The 25,500-nt window shown below is 42.2% G+C and overlaps 1 protein-coding gene across 3 annotated transcripts in view; it reads right to left on the bottom strand.

The window, feature by feature from the left end:
- Nucleotides 1-381: 381 nt before the first annotated feature.
- TMTC4 (transmembrane O-mannosyltransferase targeting cadherins 4) overlaps nt 382-25,500 on the bottom strand; it is a 74,687-nt gene continuing 49,568 nt past the window's right edge. For 2 of the 3 annotated variants that reach the window (XM_050948389.1, XM_050948390.1), the window contains exons 12-18: nt 8,616-8,695; nt 8,303-8,410; nt 8,057-8,198; nt 7,153-7,267; nt 6,167-6,279; nt 1,409-1,478; nt 382-890 (exon numbers count right to left, since the gene is read on the bottom strand). In XM_050948389.1, the coding sequence (XP_050804346.1) occupies nt 739-890; nt 1,409-1,478; nt 6,167-6,279; nt 7,153-7,267; nt 8,057-8,198; nt 8,303-8,410; nt 8,616-8,695 (780 nt within the window). In that variant the 3' untranslated portion in view covers nt 382-738. Of the gene's footprint in view, nt 891-1,408; nt 1,479-2,932; nt 3,073-6,166; nt 6,280-7,152; nt 7,268-8,056; nt 8,199-8,302; nt 8,411-8,615; nt 8,696-25,500 lie in introns of all 3 variants that reach the window. The other variant, XR_007773748.1, reaches the window with a different exon arrangement.

Below are 25,500 nucleotides of genomic sequence, written 5' to 3'. Positions count from 1 at the left end.
GCATGCTAATTTTCAGTGGCACTCACACTGCCTGGGTTCTGGCCACTGGTCCGGGGGGCTCTGCATTTTAATTTAATTTTAAATGAAGCTTCTTAAACATTTTAAAAATCGTATTTACTTTACATACAACAATAGTTTAGTTGTATATTATAGACTTATAGAAAGAGACTTTCTAAAAAGATTAATATGTATTACTGGCACGCGAATCCTTAAATCAGAGTGAATAAATGAAGACTCGGCACACTACTTCTGAAAGGTTGCCGAACCCTGGTGTAAGGGATCACATTTTCAAGTAGGAAAGTGCCATTTCTTCCAAATCACTTTCTCCATTTTAGTATTCTACATTGATACTAAAAGTCAGATGAATGAGTCAACTGCATATGAAAATAAACTCTGCTATTTACTTATAGTGTTGTGAAGTACAGTTGTGAAACTCCACCCTACATTAATTTCACATACTCATGTCAGTGTATTTAATGGGCTTTAAAACAGTTAAAGATTTCAAAAAAACAAAAACAGAAAAGATAACGTTCTTGAGCTGAAATTTTAGAATCTACAGTTGAGACAACTGAAAAAAAGATACATTTCCAATGTAAGACCAAATCAAGCATGAGAGTGTGCATTAGTGATGCTGTAATTATTATTTTTAAAACTCTGTGACTGAATCCCTTACATGGTTAAAAGTAGCCCTGTAACATTAAAGGTACACAGCATGCACGGACAGCCTAAAAAGAAACATCAGGCATCGCCTTTCTTTTGCAGTTGTTCCAGTTTTCTTTTTAAGAGGCTGTAGTTCTCCTTGGTCCCAGGTGCAGCAGGGTCAAGCTTCAGAGAGACTTCATAGTGTTTCTTGGCTAAGTCAAGATTTCCCCAGCGATGGTAAAGCACAGCTGAAACAGCAATGAGGAGTTTTCATTAGCAGTATTGTTGAATAATGTGCAATCTTGCCAATCACTTGGAAAACAACATTAAGGCATTTGTTTCCAATAAAGGTTTTTTTGGCTGGTTAGTGGCACAGTAGTAGTTTGTTCTTCTGCCAGCTGCAGGAGCAGAGCTTGGGAAAAGAACCTGCCATGGAATGATGGAGGAATGAAATATGTTGTAGCCATAAATTACTGTATTTATATGAGCTCATAAAGGTTTACAAGCATAGCTCAAATGAACCAATTTGCAGCCACCAAAGTTCTGCCATCTCTGGACTACTACATGCAGCCTATCTGATCTATCATACCATGTGACAGCTTTTAGTTTTTGATGCCCCCATTTCCTTGATGGCTTCCTAGAAATTAGAATAGAAATCCACCCAGCAGGAACAGTCTCAAAACTTCTTTTTATACACAGTGAACATAAGGGAACAAACAGCGCATGTGATAAAAGTTTACACTTGAGGAGTTAGAAAGGTTCTTACCCAAATTACCATGATAACTGGCTGCATTTGGATTGGCTTTAATTGCCTTGAGGAACAAAGCTTCAGATTCCTGAATAATTTGGAAGAAGATGTCAACAGTATAGGTTACTCTTGTAGTACACAAAATGCAAAGTGCACCAAAGCACCACAAAGACATCATCACAAATTGTATTAGAGTTGTAGCCATATTTTCTCATCTATACAATATATTACCTCCTCACAATGTTATACATAACACGGTCTGAACTTGTTGCTCTCTGGTGGCTGCACTAAATATAAACTACACTAATACTTACTACACAAGCACCAATGTATCACAGGCTTCTGCTATTGAGGCAGGCAACTAGCAGTACCCACTATGGTTAAGTTTGTAAAGCAGTGTACATTTTAATCAAATTTTCACATATTCCTAATGTTTCAAAATGTTCACCTTTTAGGTAGAAGTTTTCCCTGCTTGTTATTGGCCCAATATTCTATTTTGTGTTGTTTTTAAGTTTTAAGCAAAAGCTTTTGTTTTTAAGTTACCTTCTTCCCACTGTTATAAAAAATAACCACTTTTTAAATGTTATTAAAACAGAGTTACAGTAAACACATCTGAAGTGGAGGTCTGAATATAATCCACATTGAGGAACTGTACCTCTACTTTAAAATATAAAAACTACAAATCACTGGGAAAAAATCACTACATCTACACGTGTCCTCTGAATATTCCCACTTGTGGGATGTGTTCTTAGCATTGTTGATGTTTGGGAACCTTTTAGAAAAGCAAAGGCCTCTCATGGCACCAAATGTTCAGAGCCAAGATTATAAGAATCTGGTCAGTTTCTTAACCACTTCAAGTTTTGTCTTCCCAAAGCTAACCGCCAGTGCAGAGACCTTTACTCTGTGCCCAGAGAATCAGTCTTGTTAAAAATCATGTTAAAAAAAAAAGTTAAGTTTAGATATTTTAGAAAGGTAATTTTAGGTAGTTTCTGTGCTGCTGTATATTTTAGATTCTTGGACAGTCTCCAGTTCAGTTCCCAGGCAAAAGACTTTTAGAGACAAAAGGCCAGCTATAAGTGGTATGTTTTGTGTTCCTTAAGTCTGCGGGTGTGGATACACAGACATACTAGCTCCGCTCAAGATGGAGCATTCAAAATAGCAGCATAGCTGCCGCAGCATGGGCAGTAGTTTGGGCAAGCTGCAAGAGTATAATCCCACCCAACCCCCTAGGTATATATTTGGCAGTTAGCTCAAGGCACCATCTATGCCACCTCAGCCACATTGCTATTTTTAGGTGTTAGCTCGAGCAGAGCTAGCATGTATATTTAAGTCTACCCACGCTGGGAATTGCACCTTCCAGCTGTTGTGTAGGCATACCCTAATGGACAGTTACTGTCCAGTGCACCTCAGGAAAGGCCACTACTTCCTATAAGATTGTCTGATGTACAAGGCCTTTACATCTTAGGTCCAAAATCCAAATACAGGCTGTCCTGCGAGAAAAGTTTTATAAATCACAGCCATGAAGGCCTACTCTGTCCTTACATGGGAACAAGCTACTGAACCATGCATCTGAATTCTTTAAAGTGGGGAAAACAGGCCTTTGGTGGCAGGACTGGCATTTCCATCTGTCTCCAAGTTCACTGCACATACACACACAGCAAAATCCTCCAAACAAACTTGCCCTAACAGCAGGAGCAGGAAAAAAGTAAAAGATTAATAAAGTCACACTTCCCACAGCATTGGAATCTCTCTGCAATCTTTGCTGTATTATCCAATATGCTGGAAATTCTAAGATTTAAACTAAAAAGTAGACTTCTGCTTTTTCCATTGGGAAGATATAGCCATCAAAGCGCACAGATGTGCAGCTGCCCAGTTAACCCAGTCTTTCAATAAATTGTCACCAGCCACACAGTAGGAGGAGCAAACATAGGAACTCATTCCTCCTCTACCCAAGTATTACAGAGTACAGTTATTGTGCATGGTGTTCTCCAGAAAACTTAATAAACACGTTTGCAGCTGACTCCCATTACCATATGCCTTCTGGCACATACTTATTGGAAAGATTTTATTGCCATTGCTTTGCTCAGCAGTTAGTAGAAGAGCATCAGATGATTAAAGGCAGTTTGAAGATTACCTCATTGCATTAAATAAACGTTTCAGTAAACTGGGCAATATTTCTGTTGGTCTGGACAGCCAAATCTTTAAATTAAGTGTTGTCAAGATACTTGCAGCACTGTTTGTAGTAAAAGCTTTGGGAAAAAAAGCATGCTGCATATTCCATCTCTTGCCAGAGTTGCAGCACAAAAAAAGTTTGTTTTTACCTCAAATATGGAGACACGTTGACTTAGCCAATGGGGCTAACATCTTGTATTTCTTGAACAAAAACACTGTGGATATACTTATAATATACACATACTTTAAAAGCGGTAGAGATGGCTTCCAAGATCTGTGGTTGCTTTGTCCATTTCAAAAAGGGAGTATATTTAAGGAAGGAAATTAATTTGCTAAAACCAGATCTCAGTTAAGAATTTCCATCTTTCATATGCTTAGGAGTTACATTTCTGTAACAATAAGTCATCCGCTCTGGAAAAATGCATAGTGAATTTGAAACTACAGGCTACATTTCTGCAGTCATATTGAAAGACAACCTAGCTTTCAAGCTGGCAAGACATTTCCAAATCAATAGAATGCTTCAAAAGGAATATAGATTGAAAAAATATGCGTAGTGTGCTTCAAGGGCAGAACTGACACCTTGGCAATCCTTATGCAGACACATTATTTATGAGATTATCTATCCATTAAGTACTGGAAGCCATATCATCGTTCAATCTCTCCCCCACAACACAAATTTCACTCAACCTGTCTAGGCACTCGACACATTCTAATCTTTAATCTTTTTCCAAGAAGAGATCTCTGAGATGCATCCCTTTCTCTCTATCCTTATAGCTAGAACACTTGTCCAAGCTCTCATCTCCCATGTAACCTACTGCTCCCTAGCCTTCCTGATGCCTACATTCTTCCCCTCCAGTCCAGAGAAGGTAGCTGCTAAGATCATTTCCTTTCCCTATTGAACAAACCACATCAGTCCCTTCTTTGAATCCCTCCACTTGCTCTCCCCTTCTACACCACACCAAGTTCAAGTTGTCTGTTAGTGCCTTTTAAGGCCCTGCATAACCAGGGCCGGCTCCAGGGTTTTTGCCACCCCAAGCAGCAAAAAAAAAAAAAAACCAACCCCCCCCCCATGATCACGATCTGCAGCTCTACCACCGCCACTTCAGTGTTCGGCAGCAATTCGGCGGCTGGTCCTTCGCTCCAAGAGGGACTGAGGGACCGAATCGCTGCTGAAGAGCCGGATGTGCCGCCCCCTCCCCGTGGCCGCCCCAAGCACTTGCTTGCTGGGCTGATGCCTGGAGCCGGCCTTGTGCATAACTCCGCACTTCCCCACTGATCAGACTGAGCTTCTCATCACATTCTCCCCTACCACCACTTTCTGGTTCCTTCTACTCCACTAATGGTGCCAATCTCAGAGCCCCATTTTCTCCCACAACCATCTCTAACTTCTTCCATATTACTCTCCTGCAAACAGGATGATTTTCCTGAGCTGGTCATCAAAGCATCTCCCCTCTTCTTTTTTAAGTCCTCTCTGAAGGCACATTTCTCCTGTGACAACTACAGCAAACTTGATAGTTTAGATACATGGCTAGGTTACACCATCCTGGAAAAGGGCAAGAACATGGAGATAAATATCACCTAACACTGTAATCAGTGAAAAAAATATATTTCTATCCTGAAAGATCTAGAGGTCATAAATGCTTCTCATTCAAGATGTACTCAGGATGTTACTTCAGTGCTATATTATTGCTACAAATCAAAGGATCTTAGTGGAGCAAACACTGTTTATATGAGAAATCCAAAAAGCTTCCCAGATTATTCATCTCTTCCTGTCACTTACATTTCAGATGATGAGCATAAACACAGAGACAGTGAGGACAACTACATTTATTCACAGTAGGTGGCTTATTCTCGGTCAATGATTCCACAAAATAAGACTAACTTTTGGCTCATTAACAAGCAAACATAACTCAAACCCTTTGTGACACATATGTAGAGCTGCGTGCCACTGCTGATCCATTTGCAAAACACTCCACAGATGCATGAGTTGACTTTGATAGCTTGCTCCTAAACTACCCATTACAAAAAATGAGACCAAACGGAACAGTTAATTGCATTTTTTTTCTTGCTGCCCTTCCATTATGTCGTCTCCTGTTAATGTGTGTTTATTTCTCTTTCATGCTGTAGCAATGGTGACAATTACTGATGAGAATATTTAATCAAGAGACTGATTCTTGATACATGTGGCAGTCAATTCCTTTCAGAAACAAATGTCTAACACTTACCATATGAATTGTGTTTACCTCCTTATTTGCAGATGTTTTCTTTATGTTGAAGTACAAGGACTGGTTGGTTCTTTCAGTCCTGTCCTATCTACAGTCTTAAATATATTATCTGGCTCTATTTTTCGAAATATACACCACAGTGATTGGATGCCCCAAAGTATTAACAGATTTATTCTCATGACACAATGGATGCTAAGGAATTATCATCTCTATTTTACATTTGGGAAACCGAGACACAGAGAGATTAAGTATCTTGCCCAATGTCTCACAGGAGTTCTGTGGCATAGTGGGATGACCTGCCGAGTCACAGTCCAGTGCCTTCCTCCCACACATTTCACTTTTAAATGCAAACATTCAGATCACTTCCCCCTTTACATACCTTATATTTCTGTGATTTTCCCAGTACATTTGCCAAAGAAAACATAAGAGAATGATCATTAGGTATCAGTTCCAGGGCCTCTCTTCCAACTGCTTCGGCTTGTGCTAAATTCCCTGGGAATGCATAGGGTGACGAAGGAGAGAAGGGAAAGAAAAACAGAGAGAGAACTTTTAATATAGCTAATATTTTAGATACTTTCCACGCTGTCAGCATATGTATACTGTATTATAAATAAGGCTACAATTCCATCACAGAGGTTACAGATTCCATGACTTTCTGGGACCTCCAGGACTTCTTCAGGGCCATAACTGAAGTAGCTGCCATTCCCGGGGCTGCCAGAACAAGTGACCACATGAAGCCTGCCTATGTTAATGCACACTAGCTACCTAGAGCACGCCAGCATACTGAGCAGTAAGAGCACAACACACAGCCTGTGGCTTGGGCGGTGAATCCAGCACCCCAAACTCCACTGACAATTGCAGTGATTTGCTTCCTATCAGACCCTCACTGCACAGGCTGTGGCAGAAGAGCAGAAGCAGCAAGAGAGGGAACGTGACAGAGGAGGGAGAAAAGGAAGAGTATCATCATCTTGGGAAGGTGGTCCACACCTGGAACTGACCAAGGTAATTATGGGCCCTAGGTGGCATAAGAGGGCAGCTTTCCTGGTGCCGATTCTCCTTTTCTCCCTGTTTGGGGGTGGAAGTTGGGGACATAAGGAGTGAGGGGGCAGGCCCCCATCTTGGCCACAGATAGGAAGGGGTGGGGAAGAGATCTCTGTTTTTCAAGGGAGTGAGGAGAGAGAGGTCCTCGTTTCTTTGGGATGAGGGGAGTAGAGGAGAGAGAAGTCCAGGCATCCTCCTTTTTTTTGTAAACATCCCTAAAAGTCTCAGAGCCAGGTTGGCATTTTTGCTATCCCTCTATCTATAGCTTCAAGGTTTATAAGAACTGTTATGTAAGTAACCATCAAAACCATTAGTATACTGTACCTGTATTATCAAGCAATATAATCATGTTGTTCCAAGCCAAACTATGCTCTGGTTTCAGAACTGTAGCATTCCTCCATGCATTCAATGCATCTATGTGGCGATTCAAATCTGCATACTGAAAAAGTAAGGCAATCCACAGTAATTATATCCTGCGTTGCTTTTGTCATACAGTTCATGCTAAAGATGGTACAGAGATACTCATGTGTCTTGTTCAGTGGTCCCGATGTTCTTTTCAGAACAGAAACTAAAACATGTATGTAGTATCAGAATACTACCCCATTCAACAGATAAGGGTGCATTAAAGAAGGTATAAAGTATTTAAGAATGGTGGTATTTTTAAATCTTTAGAGATTATCCCTTTTTATGAAAAAATCATATTTTCCTTTTGCTCTTCTGGTATGATTTGTGTATGGTTTTTAGAGATACATGTGCCTAGAGGAAAAGGATGGGCACATACATTTTTTTTTTAATCTACATAAAATATTGAGACCAATCTACATTGACTTTTTCTCTTTTTGGTATAGCTCTGTTACACAACAGGTTGTTGAAGTATACTCATTTTTTAGAACTGAAGCCAAGATTTTGAAAAGTGACTAGTAATTATCTCCTGTAGGAAAGGGTAGCTTTGTGAAGCACAGAAGCTAGATTTTTGCCCTATTTGTATTTGTATGTTTTTATATGAAAAAGTAATGACAAACTCAGGAAGCATGCCTCTTTTGTAGATGAGGGAGAGGTAGATTGGGGATTGACAAGAGATGGTCTTAAAAACATGAGATCACCCCCAATTTACGCTCAAGCAAATCTGAGTTATTGTAAGTGTTGAGCAATAAAGCAGAATTTACACTGAAAATCCAGCTATCACAATTTAAATCACATGCCACAATTTCATTCAAAAAACACTTACCAACCGTCCTAAATTGTAGTAACAATCTGGGTATTTTTTCCTGTGTTTAATTGCAGTCCAGTAGCTTTGCTCTGCTTCTTCAAACCTTCTTAAACTATTCTGTACTATTCCTAGATTCATCCATGCAGCAGCAAAATCAGGCCTAGGCAAAAATTTTAAAATACATTTTAGCATTTGGAATACAAGATCCCATTGTACTGTTTGTGGTCAGTTGACGCAACAATGCTTGCCATTCTTTTAACATACTGTATTTGCACAGCTAAGGACAACAGCCCCTCTGCTTCCTGGAGCTCATTTCTTTCTTTCAAGATATTTCCAAGGTTGTTCATAGCATGTACATATTTGGGGTTCAACCTAGAATAAAAGAGAAATTTGTTACTTGTAGGGAATCAAGGTACCATAGTCATTCCCTTTCCTTTCAGCTGGAGGATTAGTTATGTGACACTGCAAAATTTTGCAGCTGAAATCTCAAAAGTCCTCAACATTTTCTCAGTCTTACTGTGCCTGAGAAATTAAAGAACTTTTAGGATAGCTTAGTGAAATAATAAATTGAAAATACCTTACAGCTTCCCTGTAGTATTTGATTGCAGCTGTTTGGTTGCCTTTATCAGCCAAGTTTTTGCCAACATTGTAGTGCACCTGAAAATACAAATAAAAAATTTATCTAAATGTTCCAGACAGTCAGATATGTTGTGGGACCAAGTTGCTAAAGTTTCTGGCTACAAAATCAGTATTCATTTACTTCAGTGCTGAACCTTTTCATGGCTACTTTTCTTTTTTCACACCTTTAAGACTTCTTTCCCCCAGACTAGCAGTCAGGGGTGGGAAATGTTCCAGCTGGTTCCTGAGATATGGACTCTATCATGAAGAGGGCCCAAAAGAATCTGAGGAAGAAATGGACAATTTGGGATCAGGGGCTGTCCATCCATATAGGCGAACTAGGCAGTTGCCTAGGGTGCCAAAGTTAAATGGAGCACCAAATTCAAGCAAAAAAAAAAAAACAAATAAAAAAAACAAAGATGAAAAAATACAAATAAAATAATGAAGATGTCATTATTTCAATTCCCGTGTGCATATGGAAGGAATATGAATTATAATTCATTTCTCTACATTTCTGAGAATTTATTAATATGTCAAATCTTTTATTTACCGCAAAAAAATATTTTAGCAATTTTTTTTTCCAAATTTGCGACATAGGGTCAAGATGACCCACTTCACAATTTTGATAAGCAGTAAGTCAGCCACAATGAAACACATCCACCAGCGACAAAAGCTGCAATGCTAGTGACACCTAACTCAAACATACATCAAGGTCGCATGGCCGGAAATTCATACAGAGTGGAGATATCACAAGCTGATACATGTCAAATGGTCATTTTAACATACATCGCCGGTAGATGGTTAAGAATCGAGCGAATACTGTGGAAAATTGTGTTGCTTGGTGCCAAAAAATAAAGAATAATGTCTTTCAGCATTAGGGTGACCAGATGTCCTGATTTTATAGGGATAGTCCCGATCTTTGGGGCTTTTTCTTATATAGGCTCCGATTACCCCCCACCCATCCCGATTTTTCACACTTGCTGTCTGGTCGCCCTATTCAGAATTATAAATCCAAAATGTGAGTATCTTTAAGCGTTCTTAAACCTTAGTGTTATTATCAGGCTGTATAATTATGAACTTTTGTTATAACTGGTTCACATGTAATAAATAAGGTCAATAAAAGAAAAGTAACAGCATTGATGCTTAATAGACTACAAAAGTGATGATGTCATACTCCAACTGGGTAACCGTGAGGAAGGGGATTACTTTCCAAACAGCCGGTGTTGGGTTATAATGTCGAAAAAGGTCATTTTGTTTCCATGTAAACACTGTAACTAACTGTTTTAATAGGCAAGTGAGTGTATGTTACTATCATTGAACCTTTAAGCAGTGAAAAGATGTGTTGGGATGGCTGCAATGTGGTTTAAATTGCCAACCATGTGGTGGGTGTGTCAGCCATCCTTAACGCTATAATACTTGCAGTTGGGAGCACAGTACATAATATTCAAATGCCCCATGGCAGAAAGAGGAAAAAGAAAACCCTCAGAAGCTGAGTATCGTTAACCAAAGCCTGAGAAGGAAAAGGACCAAGCAAAACAGCAGGGATCCTTCCTGAAATATCTTCTCTTTAATCCAAATAAAGATGGAAGCAATTCACAACATCCAGATGACGGATTTTTACTTGGAGAGGAGGTTAGCTCACATCTGCATGGAAGCAGTTTGGAATATCAAGATGAAGCTATACTACTTTGAGATGAGGATAGCTCACATCCACAAAAAAGCAGTTTGGAAACTCGGTGATGGAAACTTACTTCTAGATGAAGGCAGCTCACAGCATCAGACTGATATGGAAGTGGAGAAAATGTATTCACCTTCAGAGACACATGCAGAAATTGAAGTAAATGAAATAAAATGAAAAAAGGACAAAGAAGTTACAAACAAGTTACAGTATGAGGACCCAGCTTCAGGGCCCAGGTGTGATAACAGTGTGCGGCAAATTCTCATGGAACATGGACCCGAACAAGTTCATGAATTTCCCTAATATGGAAATAAAAGAAAATTCTCTGCTCAGCATTACAAGAGGAAACTCATTAATGGGGAAGAAATTCATTGAAACTGGTTACAATATTCATTGTCGAAGGACTCTGTTTTGCTTTTGCTGCAAGTTGTTTAGAAGCAACTGGTTCATCACTTATTGAAAATGGTTCAAAGGACCAGAAAAACATATCTTCAATTCTCTCTTCACATGAAAGTAGTACAGAACATTTGGAATGCTTTCAAAATTGGAAAGAACTTGAATTACGACTGAAAAAAGGAAAAACTATTGAAGAAAATTTATATGTGATCAAGGAAAAAGAAGATTATTGGCAATAAATATTAGAACATCTGATTGCTTTAGTGAGAGTTCGCAGTGGGCAAAATTTAGCATTCCACGGCCGGGGTAGAAATAAAAAATTATACAGTCCAGGTAATGGAAACTTTTTAAAATTTGTTGAATAGCTAAGTTTTGTTTGATCCAGTCATGAAGGAGAATCTACCCAAAATAACTGATCATGAAATACAGGTTCATTATTTAGGAAAAAATATGCAAAATGAACTAATTCAAATCCTAGCAAATGCCATTAAAAAGAAATTTTTAGAAGCTACCTATTCTGCAAAATACTTTTCAATAATACTGGACTGTACACCAGATGTGAGTACTGTTGAACAAATGACAATCATTCATTTTGTGAATATGGAAAAGTCTGCAGATGAAAATAATGCTGAAGTGCTCATAAAGGAACATTTTTGGGGTTTCATACCACTGAAGGAGACGATTAGAGCATTTATGACTGAGACCTTGGCTACACTGGCACTTTACAGCGCTGCAACTTTCGCGCTCAGGGGTGTGAAAAAACACCCCCCTGAGTGCCGCAAGATACAGCGCTGTAAAGCTTCAGTGTAAACAGTGCCGCAGCGCGGCTCCCAGCGCTGGCGCTCCGACCACACTCACACTTCAAAGTGCTCCCACAGCGCTGCCATGGCAGCGCTTTGAAATTTCAAGTGTAGCCATACCCTGAAACTATTCTAGAAGAGCTTGAAACAATGTCATTATCTGTTGAAAACTTATGCAGCCAAGGCTATGATAATGGGAGTAATATGAAGAGTAAAGACAATGGTGTGCAAAGGAGAAGGATGGAAATCAATCCCAGGGCCTTTTTCATTCCTTGCAGTGCGCATTCTCTGAATTTGGTTGTAAATGATGCTGCTAGATGCTGTTTGGAGGCAAGCAGTTTCTTTTACCTGGTGCAACATGTTTATGTGTTTTTCTCAGGCTCAACACACCATTGGGAGATTCCAACGGGCTATGTGAATTCTCTGTGATACCACTTAGACAAGATGGAAGAGTTGCACCGATGCTTTGAAGCCTCTTCAGTATGTACTTGGAAACATTTATGATGCCCTAATTGAAATTCTGATACTACCTTTACTGGATCATCTGGCAATACGGCACATTCAGATGCAGAAGCTCTTGCAAATGGCCTTTCCAAATTCAAATTTGTGACTTACTTATTTTGTGATATAATATCCTTTTCGAGATTAACCTCACTAATAAGCAGCTTCAGGAAAGAACTTGAACATACGTTCTGCTATTCAAAAACTGCAGCAAACTAAAAATATTCTGGAGGAATTCAGAAGTGATGAAGGGTTCAAAAGAACACTGGTAGATTCTCTCGAGCTTGCTGAAGTAAAAAACGGTTACCCACCTTTTAGTAACTGTTGTTCTTCAAGATGTGTTGTTCATGTCCATTCAAAGTAGGTGTGCACGTGCCAAGTGCACACCAGCCAGAAGATTTTCCCCTAGCAGCGTCCACAGGGTTGGCCCAAGCGCCTCCTGGAGTGGCGCCACCACGGCGCCCTATAAAGGGGCCCGCCAACCCTCCACCCTCTCAGTTCCTTCTTGCCGGCACTCCGACAGAGGGGCAGGAGGGTGGGTGTTGGAATGAACATGAACAACACATCTCGAAGAACAACAGTTACTAAAAGATGGGTAACCGTTTTTTCTTCTTCGAGTGGTTGTTCATGTCCATTCAAAGTAGGTGACTCACAAGCCTAACCTCAGGAGGTGTGGTCAGAGATCATTGCTGACTGGAGTACTGCGCGACCAAAGGCTGCATCATCCCTAGCCTGGTGCGTGATGGCATAGTGAGACGAGAACGTGTGGCTGGAGGACCATGTGGCCGCTCTACAAATCTCCCGAGTTGGAACCTGAGCCAGGAACGCCGCAGAGGAGGCCTGCGCCCTAATGGAGTGGGCCGTGACCGGAGGGACAGGGGTCTTAGCTATACGGTAGCATTCCCGGATGCAAGTCGCGATCCATGAAGAGATTCGCTGAGAGGAGACCGGGAGCCCCTTCATCCTTTCTGCCACTGTGATGAAGAGCTGGGTTGAGCGTCTGAACGGCTTGGTACGCTCCATGTAAAAGGCCAAGGCCCTGCGGACATCCAGGGAGTGTAGCCTCCACTCTTCACTGGAGGCGTGTGGTTTCAGATAAAACACCGAGAGAAAGATATCTTCCCGGGCGATAAACTGTCGCCAACCAGGACTGCAGCGGGCGAAGCCGGAGTCTGGCATGGACCACCACATAGGTGCATGCTGCCATGTGGCCCAGCAGCCAGAGGCAAACTCGCGCCGTGGTGACTGGGGCGCGGTTCAGTCCGAGGATGAGCTCGGAAATTGCACGGAACCTGGACTCCGGCAGCTATGCTTTGGCATGTGTGGAGTCCAGAACCGCTCCTATGAATTCTATTTGTTGAGTCGGAGACAGGGTGGATTTGGCTTCATTTAAGAGGAGGCCAAGATCGAGAAAGGTCTGCCTGATGAAGCACACCTGGGTCTCTACCTGCTCCTTGGAGCGGCCCTTTATGAGCCAGTCATCCAGGTAGGGAAATACCTGGATGTCCCGCCTGCGCAGGAAGGCTGCCACGACCGCCATGCACTTCGTTAAGACCCTGGGAGCAGCTAACAGGCCGAACAGGAGCACCATGAACTGCAGATGGACGTTGGCCACGACGAACCTGAGGTACCGACGGTGCTGTGGAATTATGGCAATGTGGAAATAGGCGTCCTTTAAGTCGAGGGCAGCATACCAATCTCCTGGATCCAGGGAGGGGATGATTGAGGACAGGGAGACCATGCGGAACTTGAGTTTTCTCACAAACTTGTTCAGCCACCGCATGTCTAGAATGGGTCTCAGGCACCCTTTTGCCTTCGGTATGAGAAAATACCAGGAGTAGAAACCTTTGCCCCGAGCTCCCGTGGGACTTCCTCCACTGCCCCTACCTCCATGAGGGACTTCACTTCTTGAATCAGAAGTTGCTCGTGAGATGGGTCCCTGAAGAGGGACGGGGACGGAGGTTGGTGGGGCAGAAGGGAGGAGAACTGGATAGAATATCCCCTCTCTACCGTGCGGAGCACCCATTTGTCCGACGTAATTCGGGACCAGGCACGGTAGAAGTGGGACAGACGTAACCCAAAGGTAGGCGTGGAAGGATCCAGAGTCTCGATCGGTAGGTCGCCCTTGACCGTACCATCAAATAGGGGGTCTAGGCCCAGATGGTGATCTCGATTGGCCAGATGCATGGCCGTAGGGGTGGCGCTGGTGATGCCTCCTGCCATTTCTGCCCTGTCTGTGCCCCAGCTCCTGGACAGTTTGTGGCTGGTATGGGCGAGGGGCCGCCTGTGGCCTAAATTGTCTGCGCTGGGTCACGGGGGTATGCAAGCCCAGCGAGCGAAGCATGGCCCTCCAGTCCTTTAAGCTATGCAGACGTTTGTCGTTTTCTCCGAAAACAGCATCTGCCCTTCGAAGGGGAGGTCTTGAATCTTCTGCTGGACCTCACAGGGCAGGCCCGAGACCTGGAGCCAGGCTCCCCACCGCATGACCAGGCCTATGGCCAGGGTGCGCAAGGCTGAGTACGCCGCATCTAAGGCGGCCTGGAGGGAGGCTCGAGAGATCAGTTTGCCCTCCTCCACTAGGGCTGAAAACTCTGATCTCAAGTCCTAGGGAAGGAGCTCCGCAAACTTCGACATGGCCGAACACGTGTTATGGCCATATCGGCTTACTATTACCTGTTGATTGGCAATGCGGAGTTGGAGTCCCCCCATGGAGTACAACTTTCTACCAAAGAGCTCAAGTCTTTTTGCATCCCTGCTCTTCAGTGTTGACCCCTGAAACCCTTGACGATTCCGCTAGTTAGCCACATCTACCACCAGGGAGTCCGGGGAAGGGTGGGCATACAGGTGTTCATGCCCTTTAGAGCGGACGAAGTAGCGCCGCTCCGTCCTCTTGGCGGTAGGGGCCAATGAGGCTGGTGTTTGCCATAGGGTGCGAGACATATCAGCTATAGTCTTTATCAGTGGGAGGGCCACCCTGGATGGCCTTAAGGGGGCCAGAATGTCCACTACAGGTCCACGTCCACCTCGATCTCCTCCGCTTGGATTGCGAGGCTTTAAGCTGCTTGCCGAAGCAATTGTTGGAGAATTCGAGTGTCCTCTAGGGCCGGTGCCACAACCGTGCCCAAGACTGCCTCGTCCGGGGAGGAGGATGAGATTACATGGACTGGCCCTTCCTCCAGTGCATGCAGCCCCTCGGGGTCCTGCGGCACACGGTATTGAGGTTGCGGTGCTGGTTTCGAGTCTAAATGCAGCACCGCGGCCAGAACCGGGGTCACCAGTGAGCGACTTAGTGTATCATGCGGTGCCGGCGGAGTCCGAATGAAAGCCATTGCCGGTGCTGCTGCCCAGTTAGGGGGTGCTGAACTTGACGATGGCACACCCCTGCCCGGCGACGGTGCCAGTGGGGGAGGCAGCTGCGCCGGGGCCACCAACGTTGAGGACACCGAAGCCGACCGTGACCGAGAGCGAAACACCTGGCCTACCGACTGATGGTAGGCCCAGGGAGTCCAAACGGCCACTGAGAGGGCGGCTGCCATTGTTGCTGCCACTGCGGGTAACGCTGGTGGTTCACACCCGACACCAATCTCCTGCTTCGCGACCGGCTGGAGTGATAGGAGTCTGCCTCTGAGTCTGAGGTCTCTGAGTACGAGGACCTGGGGGGAGCAGCGCCCGGTGCCGAAGGAGAGTGGTGCTGAGGCGGCGGGAGCCTCTCATCTGGTCCTGTGCCGCCTTCACAGCGCGGTGCGGGGAGGGAGGCGACAGCATGGCCGGCTTGCCTCTAGATTGCACTGGTGGACGGGCCACAGTAGGCAACTCCCTACGATGTGGGGAGGCCGGTGCCGGGAGACCATTAGGCCTGAGGCTGCCTCGAACGCCTCCAGCGTCGATGGGGGACATATGTCTCCGCTAAGGTCCGGGGAATTAGGCTGGTCCAGACTCGACTGCCCTCTCTGCGGTGCGGGAGTCGGCGGAACCGCTGAGGGCTGCAGTCCAGCCTGTCCGCTTACACCAGCGGACGGCGTCGGCCTCGGATCCTGGTGGGGTGACCGATCCCTCACCAGCTTCCTTCTCTTAGCGGGCACCGGAGAAGGTGAGCGGTGCCGCACTTAGGCCAACTTCCTATGACCCGACTCCGTCCGGTGCGGGTTTTTCGACGACTTGGGCTGGGCCCTAAGTCCTGATGCCAGTGCCGGGGCACTCTGCACCGAGGACGACGTGCTGGGCCCCGCCTCGGCCAGTTTTGGGTCTGAGGGTGGTCGTAGGACCGCCTCCATCAGGAGGACTCTAAGTCTTTGAGCCCTGTTCTTAAGAGTTTGTGGGCGGAAGCCTCTACAGATATAGCACCCGTCCTTTTGGCGGTTCTCTCCGAGGCACCTCAAACACGCAGAGTGTGGGTCACTCTTGGGCATGAATTTTCCGCAATTCTTGCAGAGTTTGAACACCCAGGAGACCCGGGCATGCCCCAGCGAGCAACAAAGACTCTGGGGGGGGGGGTACCCCCCAACTACGAAAACTATATACAAAGATCTATCCAACTAACTATAAAATAACTGAATGCACGGACTAAACGGTAAGGATAGGACACTGCCAAAATGCTATGCAAGAGAAGTTCCAGCTAGCCATCACTGGCAGTAAGAAGGAACTGAGGGGGTGGAGGGTTGGCGGGCCCCTTTATATGGCGCCGGGGTGGCGCCACTCCAGGGGGCGCCCGGGCTGACCCTACGGATGCTGCTAGGGGAAAATCTTCCAGCTGGCGTGCACGCAGCGTGCACACACCTACTTTGAATGGACATGAACAACCACTCAAAGAAGAATAGACTTTCCAACAGAATTTGAACCAGAGCCAGTTCGCATTCGGCAAAAGAAACAGCAGTTTTCGTATGAAGGACAAGACACACCCATTCAGAACCCAAAACAAAGGTTCAAAGTGAATTTCTACTTCGCAGTCCTTGATACTACTATTCACTGAGTTGATGAAAGATTTCAACAGATGTAGCAGCTAGAGTCAGTATTTGGCTTTCTGTATGATATCTACAGCTTGCAAAAGAAAACAGCAGATCAGATAAGAGAATTTTGTATAAAACTGGAGTTGGCATTGACTCATGAAAATTCAAAAGACATTGATGCTACAGATTTGTGTAGTGAGTTTCAGGCTTTTTCAAGATGACTTAAGAAATATTCCACTCCTGAAGAAGTACTGAAGTTTGTTTGTGAAAATACACTCAGTTTTCCAAAAATTTTTATAGTTCTACGCATTCTTTTAACTTTGCCAGTTTCCGTAGCTAGTGGGGAACGTAGCTTCTCAAAGTTAAAATTGATAAAAACGTTATCTGCATTCAACAATGGTGCAAAAGAGACTTGTCGGACTTGCCACAATGTCAATAGAGCATGAAATAGCTGGAAAACTGGATCTAAAAGAACTAGTGCCTGAATTTTAAAAACTTAAAGCAAGAAAAGTCATGTTTTAAGAGCACTGAGTGTTTTCTATTTTGAGTGTTTTGTAAATACAGATAAAAGTTCATTGAAGAGTTTTCTTATTTGTTTCTATATTGAATGTGGTGGTAATGGCAGTTAAAGCAGGAGAGCGTAATGGATGATTTTGTATTTGTAATAAAAATAACATTTTTAATGCATTTTTATTTGAAATCGGACTGAAATATCATCTGTCGTGTACAAATCTGAAAATTTCATGTCTCTACTTTAACTGATCTCAGAAACATTGATTGGACAGATGGATGGACAGACAAACCAACTAATTAAAATTCTGTTTAAAAAAAAAGTGCTTAAAAAAATGAAAAGGAAAAAAAGGGACAAAATGTTTCCCAGTTTCCCCAAAATCTCAGCCTAGATCTGCCCTTGGGGTTTGGAGGTGCCGACTGCATGGTTCGTCTAGGGCGCCAGTTGCTGGCAGCTATTCTAGGGCTGCACCTGGCTGGGATTACACCAGCTATGATTAGCAAGTCTCTTTGCTTCCTGATATTGTAATGAAGTCACATCACTTTCTGTGAGCTTATCCCTTTGAGGATGGGGGAAATAGAGGTACATTAATGGGAAGCTATTTTCCAGCCAGATTAACCGCTAGATTGCGCCATGTAGGGATAGCCCATTTCAAAGGGCAGCAAGACCACCAACAGGCTCACACACACAGAGACACTGATGAAGTGCAGCTTACTTCTGCCATGTAGCCAGCCAGTCAGCTCCACTAGCCATTACACAAGAGACCCATGGACCAGCTTCCTGGCCCCCTTGTGTCCTCCGAGGGGAGTAAGAACAGAGTAATACCCGCCTTCCACTGAGCAGAAGAGATGCAATTCCACTTGGTTTGCTACTCAAGGGGAGCTCCTGATACTGTTCCCTACCCACTGTGCACCTGGGTGAAGGCCAGGAAAAAAATCTGTCCTTTAATAATTAGACTATAATATTTTAAATTCTGCCTTGAGAAACAAAACTGCCTTCAGTGGCAATATGCACACGTGCTCCAGAAGAGCACTTTTGTTTCCTGTTTAAACATTTATGGGCTGTGTAGCATTTCATTGTCAAATCAGTATTAAAAGGAAGATGTTAACTGGAAATGACCTATTATATTATGCCCACACACTTCTTTACCAGTCTTAACAGGTAATTATCTTATATTAATAGCGTTAAGAGGAAAATTCCTTACAGTTGTGTAACAGCACAGTGCTCTCTAAGAGCTGGGTGACTGGAAAGGTGTAATCTAAAAATGCACTGTAGTATTTTAGAGATACTGTACAGCAGACCCTCAGCTGATATAGGCCAGCATGGCTCCACTGAAGCTAATGGAGCTTCCCCAATTTATACTAGCCAAAGATCTGACCCTATATAGTTGTCTTTGCATAATATACCAGTGGGATTAGGAAATCAATAAAAACAATTATCAAGCAGGCAATGTAACAGAATACTGTTCTACAGTAGATTGATAAGCAGTGCTTGAAACACAATGCTCGAGAGAAACAATGTTATTCCCCTACACAAAAGCAACGTTTTTGTCCAACCGATTCCTCTGTTTTTTCAACTAGGGGCAGTAAAAGTGGGAATATGACAATTTTATTTTTTTTTAAAAACTCACACAAGCCTTCAGTTGGAACACTGGTTACATGGTATAGTACATTTTATTCCCTCTCCAACAAAGTAATGTCTGCTCATGAGTACAACCATCTTTCAGTTGTGAAAGAAAATCAATGATCAAATCTGATATTAAAGGGAACACTTTATTTATATTCTAAATAAACACAAGAATGGCCATACTGGGTCAGACCAAAGGTCCATCTAGCCTAGTATCGTGTCTTCCAACAGTGGCCAACTCCAGGTGCCCCAGAGGGAATGAACAGAACAGGTAATTATCAAGTGATCCATCCCCTATCGCCCATTCCCAGCTTCTGGCAAACAGAGGCTAGGGAAACCATCCCTGCCCATCCTGGCTAATAGCCTTTGATGGACCTATCCTCCATGAATATATTTAGTTCTTTTTTGAAGCCTGTTATAGTCTTGGCCTTCACAACATCCTCTGGCAAGGAGTTCCACAGGTTGACTGTGCGTTGTGTGGAAAAAAATACTTTTTTTTTTAAAAACCTGCTGCCTGTTAACTTCATTTGGTGACTCCTAGTTCTTGTGTTATGAGGCATAAATAACACTTCCTTATTTACTTTCTCCACACCAGTCATGATTTTAGACCTCTATCATATCCATTGGTCATCTTTTTTCCAAGCTGAAAAGTCCCCGTCTTATTAATTTCTCCTCATATAGCAGCCATTCCATATCCCTAATCATTTTTGTTGCCCTTTTCTGAACCTTTTCCAATTCCAATATATCTTTTTTGAGATGGGGCGATCACATCTGCACACAGTATTCAAGATGTGGGTGTACTACGGATTTATATAGAGGCAATATGATATTTTCTGTCTTATTATCTATCCCTTTCTTAATGATTCCCAACATTGTTTGCATATTTGACTGCCGCTACACTGAGTGGATGTTGTCAGAGAACTTCCCCAATAACTCCAAGATCTCTTTCTTGAGTGGTAACAGCTAATTTAGACCCCATCATTTTATAGGTATAGTTGGGATTATGTTTTCCAATGTGCATTACTTTGCATTTATCAACACTGAATTTCATCTGCCACTTTGTTGCCCAGTCACACAGTTTTGAGAGATCCTTTTGTAGCTCTTTGCAGTCTGCCTGGTACTTAACTATCTTGAGTAGCTTTGTATTATCTCCAAATTTTGCCACCTCACTATTTACCCCTTTTTCCAGATCATTTATGAGTATGTTGAATCAGACTGGTCCCCGTACAGACCGTTGGAGGATACCAATATTTACCTCTCCATTCTGAAAACTGACCATTTATTCCTACCCTTTGTTTCCTATCTTTTAACCAGTTACCGATCCATGAGAGACTGTCCCTCTTATCACATGACTGCTTACTTTGCTTAAGAGCCTTTGGTGAGGGAGCTTGTCAAAGGCTTTCTGAAAATCTAAATACACTATATCCACTGGATCCCCTTTGTCCACATGCGTGTTGACACCCTCAAAGAATTCTAGTAGATGGGTGAGGCATGATTTCCCTTTACCAAAACCATGTTGACTCTTCCCCAACAAATTATGTTCATCTGTGTGTCTGACAATTTTGTTCTTTACTGTAGTTTTATAAAGTCTGTGATGCTTTCCCTTTCTTCGAGGTTGTTTCCAATCACCCTGTAAACAAATATGAATATAAAGGAGACAACTGAAATCAGAGTACAAGATTTTAGAGTCACAAAGATGAATTCCCAGTGTCACACTGTGGCCAAAATGCATAAATTGGAAACTCCGTAGGATTAGAGAAGTTATTTACTTCTGTATTTGGCACTTGGGCAACTGCTGCCAGAATACTGTGTCCAGTTCTAGTGTCCAGAATTGAAGAAGGATGTTTATAAATAGAAGAGGGTTCAGAAAAGAGCCATGAGAATGATTAAGGGATTAGAAAACATGCCTTACAGTGACTGAGCTCTTTGAGTCTATCTATTTAACTTAACAAAGACAGTTAGGAGGTGTTGATTACAGTCTACAAGTACTAACATGGGGAACAAAAATATTGACAATGGGCTCTTCATTCTAACAGACAAAGGTATGACAAGAGCCAATGGCTAGAAGTTGAAACTACACAAATTTAAACTAGAAATAAATCAAATTTACAAGCGAGGCTAATTAACCATTAAACAGTTTATCACGGATTGTTGTGGATTCTCCATCACTGGAAATTTTTTATTCCAGACCAGATGTTTTTTTAAAAAGCTATGTTCTAATTTAAAAGGAATTATTTGAGAGAAATTCTATGGCCTGGATTATATAGGAAGTCATTAGATGATCACAATGGTCCCTTCTGGTGTTGGAATCTATGAATATGACTCTTAGGGCTTGTCTACACTACTGCTTAAGTCTATGTAATTTACGTCGCTCAGGGGTGTGAAAAAGCCCCCCGCCCCCAAGCGACATAAATTACATCAACTAAATGTGGTGTCTACACTGTGCTGTGTTAGCTTCCGCTTCTCATTGAGGTAGAGTTATTACTCCAACGGGAGAGCGCTCTCCCATCAGCATAGCACGTCATCACCAGATGTGTGTGGTAGTGTAGACTAGCCCTAAGTTTTGAAGTTTCAGCAGTAAGAATACAGATGCTTCTGCTCAAAATTTCAGCCCAACTCCTTTTGTCAAACATTTTCTAAATAATATACAAGACAAAATGACCCAGTTTAAGTCCTGGACTTATCCCAGGTTCCCTTTTTCCATCTGCAATTAATGTCTTCTAGAGATTTAACAACATGACTGTGCCCACATATATGAGAAAGTTAGACATCTAAACATCAATTGTGTCAAACTCCATGGCCATGTTTGTAATTATTCTGTACAACATGGACAGTCTGTTTTTCTTTCATGCGTAGCAAAGACAAGAAAATCAAAGAGTCAATAAAAGGGATCCTCTCTACATCAGCTCAATAAATCTTTAAACAGTTAGTTATAAATCTTGTGCTGACCTGAAGAGAAATAGTGCCAGCCCTTTTAGTAAGGTACAGAAAATTAGTTCTCTGCTGTACATATTCAGTGTTATCATAGCTTGCATTTTACAAGTATAATTTTAGCATAAACTAAACACCAAGTACATAGCTGCGTTCTCCGTTACGTATCACAAAACTGATATAACAATATTTGCATAGTGTTTTCAAGAAGTGGAGTGATTTGGACCTTGCAAGTGATGACAACCCACATATCTAATTTGGTTTGTCTTTCATTTTACTTTTGGAATGTGCACAACATAGAACAGGGGGACTGATATTCCATTCTGAGAGATTATATATCACATGGCAATATATATCAAGCAATATATCATCTGAGATAGCTGAGGAGAAAGGATTTTTTTATCTGACAGAGCAAGCATATTATGGACTTTTTTTTTGAATTGCTTTAACATACTTATTTTGTGCTTTAGAACATTTATGGTATGGGTGTGACACATTCTATTAAATTCTATTAGGTTCCATACAACACACACCACTATGATTTTGAACTATACAGTATTGCTTTGAAGCATAGCAAGCTAAGCCTCTTATCAGCCTCTAGAATACAGGATGTTTTTAGTGTTATTCCATTCAGTTACTCTTTTCTTGTATATGCAATGGTTAAGATTATCCAAGCAATAGTTTAATTCTGACGCAGGAAGAATGAGATTCAACTTCTGACAGGGTCTAACCTGCTCGTGATGTTTTAACATTAAAAGTTGTTATTTTTATATTTTGTAAATGCTTTAAAAATGCATAAAACAGGGTCTGACCTGGTTGGATAACAGACATTATGCACTATTGTCAACCCAAGTGTTCAAAAATCATGAGATTTGGCATGAAAACGTGAGATTTAAAGAAATAATAAATGGTGAATTCTTTTATTTGCTTTTTGGACTGTTAAGTTTCATATTTTCAAGCTTTTCTCTGCATCCATGAGGATTAGGAAGTTAGTGGCTTTTTAAAAATGAAATTTTCATATAATCACCTGATTATATGAGATTCTCATATAATCACCTGATTTCAGGCACTGGGACTTCAATTTGAAGTTTTTCCTACAACGAAACTACTAAGATTGGAAACACTGTACAGCAACATACAGTTCTGAAAACTGCCACTTAGACCACATGGTGATGGAGGCTTTGGAACTGCTTAGAAATAGTTCACTGTTACAAAAAACAAGAAGAAAGTTTAAAATAAATTAATCTTAAGGAAGCTAGTATAGATTCCAACCATCTTAACAACCTGTTCTTACTTATATAAGAAGTTAAACAAATTAGAAATAAAAACACTTCTAAAATATATTTTTATTTAATTTGAATAGTGAGAAAGTCTGACTTGTATTAAAGTAATAAAAAAAAAAGCTCTTCCTTTAAGAAAATGAGATATAAACTACCATGTCTTTCAGAGCAGAAGTAGAAAGGAATGTGTCAAAATACAATGACAAAACCATGCTAGACAGTGCTAAGAAAGTGGCGAAGGAATTGGATGGCTGAGATAAACGGTTGCTGATCATGTAAACAAAATGAGGCAGGCTTTGAGTGTGGCCAGAGAGAGACAACAGAGTGTAGCAGAAGGGATCTGGGAGTCAGCCTTTGGGCAACAAGTTCCATAGCTTAGTGCTTCAAACAGCGTCAGTTTCAGCACCAGAGAAGGCTGTCTCAACAGAAGGCAAACAAAAGAAACAGAAAAGGCAAACAATGTACACATTTGGAGAAAATGGGAGAGAAAGGCAGCAGGCAATGCTGAGCATGCAGGACCACCACTTTTTCAGAAAAGGGTTCCAAACAGTCTCCAGATTACTAGAAACTCTAAAATGAAATTCATATCTGCATTGAAAAAGCAGAAGAGCTACAAGCTATATGATAGCTGTTTGTGGCAATACCGGGGTGACAGTAGATGTTCTGAGGTGAAATTCTAGAGGTTAGTGTGATGAATAGCCTAGGTGTCACTGTAGAAGAGGATGAAACAGTATGAAGTGGAGGCAGAATCCTGGGAGGTACAGATTAAGCACAACCACCATCCAATAGTTGCATGGACAAAGGGAGAGGCAGAATGCCAGAGACTATCCTAGAGATGCTTCTGAGAGCGTTTCTGTCAGCAACCACATGAAAACAGATGAAAGACACAGGCATGCATTGAGAGCCAAGGCGAACCAATTTTGGATGCCGAATACACATGGAAACCAGCTGTCCCTTAACTGCCATCTAAACTACTCCATTAACAGACTTTATGAAGCCACTGGCTATTTGGGAATAACAAAAAAACCTTCCTTGTTCATTATTTTGAAAGTGTTACTAATAAATAAATAAATTCATTGCAATTCTTTTTTTTTTTTTAATAATTAGAGTTTTCTAAAGACAATCCAGCAACAGGGAAAGAATTTGCAGTGTGTAAACTGTTAAAATTCTGGGACTAGTTTAAAATGATTCTTGCAGCCAGACATTTATCCTCTGAAAGGCAAAAAGGGGTAAATATTTTCTACCTCTTTAATGGCTGTGTTGTTGCAGAACTACATGTTTTATTTAGAGTACTTATTAGAGAAAACTTCAGAAATAAGAATTGTTCATGGTACCAGTGTTGTGTAGATTGCTATAGTTTTGCTTAAAAGGAAAGAAACAGCTTGTGGTTTTCTAAAGTAACAAGACATTCATAACTTAAAATTGTCTGCAATTTGAGCATTTCCAAAAGAGGTTTTTTTTTTAATCTGTAAAGAGAATAATTTGCAGCCCAGACTCAAATGCTCAGGGGGGAGAGAGGTGGTTTAATATCCCGATAAAGTGAACAGCAATAAGGAGAAGTTACTTACTCATACAGTAACTGGAGTTCTTCAAAATGTTTGTCCCTACGGTAGCTCCATGTGAGGATGTGGGCACCACACCCATGCACTTTTAATCAGAGATTTTGGCAGCAGTGTCTGGACCCTTCATATTCTCATACTCTGGAATGAGAGCAATTATAGGGAGGGGTCAGTCCGGGTCCTTCTCAACCACGAAGTCCAGAGTCAAGGACTCCAGAGGAGAGGGGAAAGAGAGCAGGTAGTAGAGCACGCATAGGGGCAAAACATCTCAAGGAACTCCACTTTCTGTACAAGTAAGTAATCTCTCCTTCAAGTTATTGTCCCTATGGATGCTCCATGTGAGCAGATTCTGGAGCACTGCCTCAATACAGATAACGGTGCTGAGGAGGCAAGTGTAGAGCATATTGAAGACAGTACTGCCAAAAGCCAGGTCAGTGGAAGCATACATGATAGCACAGTGTTGGGAAAATGTGTGCACTACTGACCAGGTGGCAGCCTTGCAAGTGTCCAAGATAGGTATGTTCTCCAGTAGGGCGATTGAACACAGATGGATTAAACCCTAGTGGAATGGGCAGTCAGCGCTAGGTGGGGAATGTACCACCAAAGCTACATAGCA

Source organism: Gopherus flavomarginatus, chromosome 1 (genome assembly GCF_025201925.1).
Source record: "Gopherus flavomarginatus isolate rGopFla2 chromosome 1, rGopFla2.mat.asm, whole genome shotgun sequence".
Classification (NCBI taxonomy): domain Eukaryota; kingdom Metazoa; phylum Chordata; order Testudines; family Testudinidae; genus Gopherus; species Gopherus flavomarginatus.
Note: the sequence above shows the minus strand (reverse complement) of the source record. Positions and strands in the feature narration are given on the sequence as shown.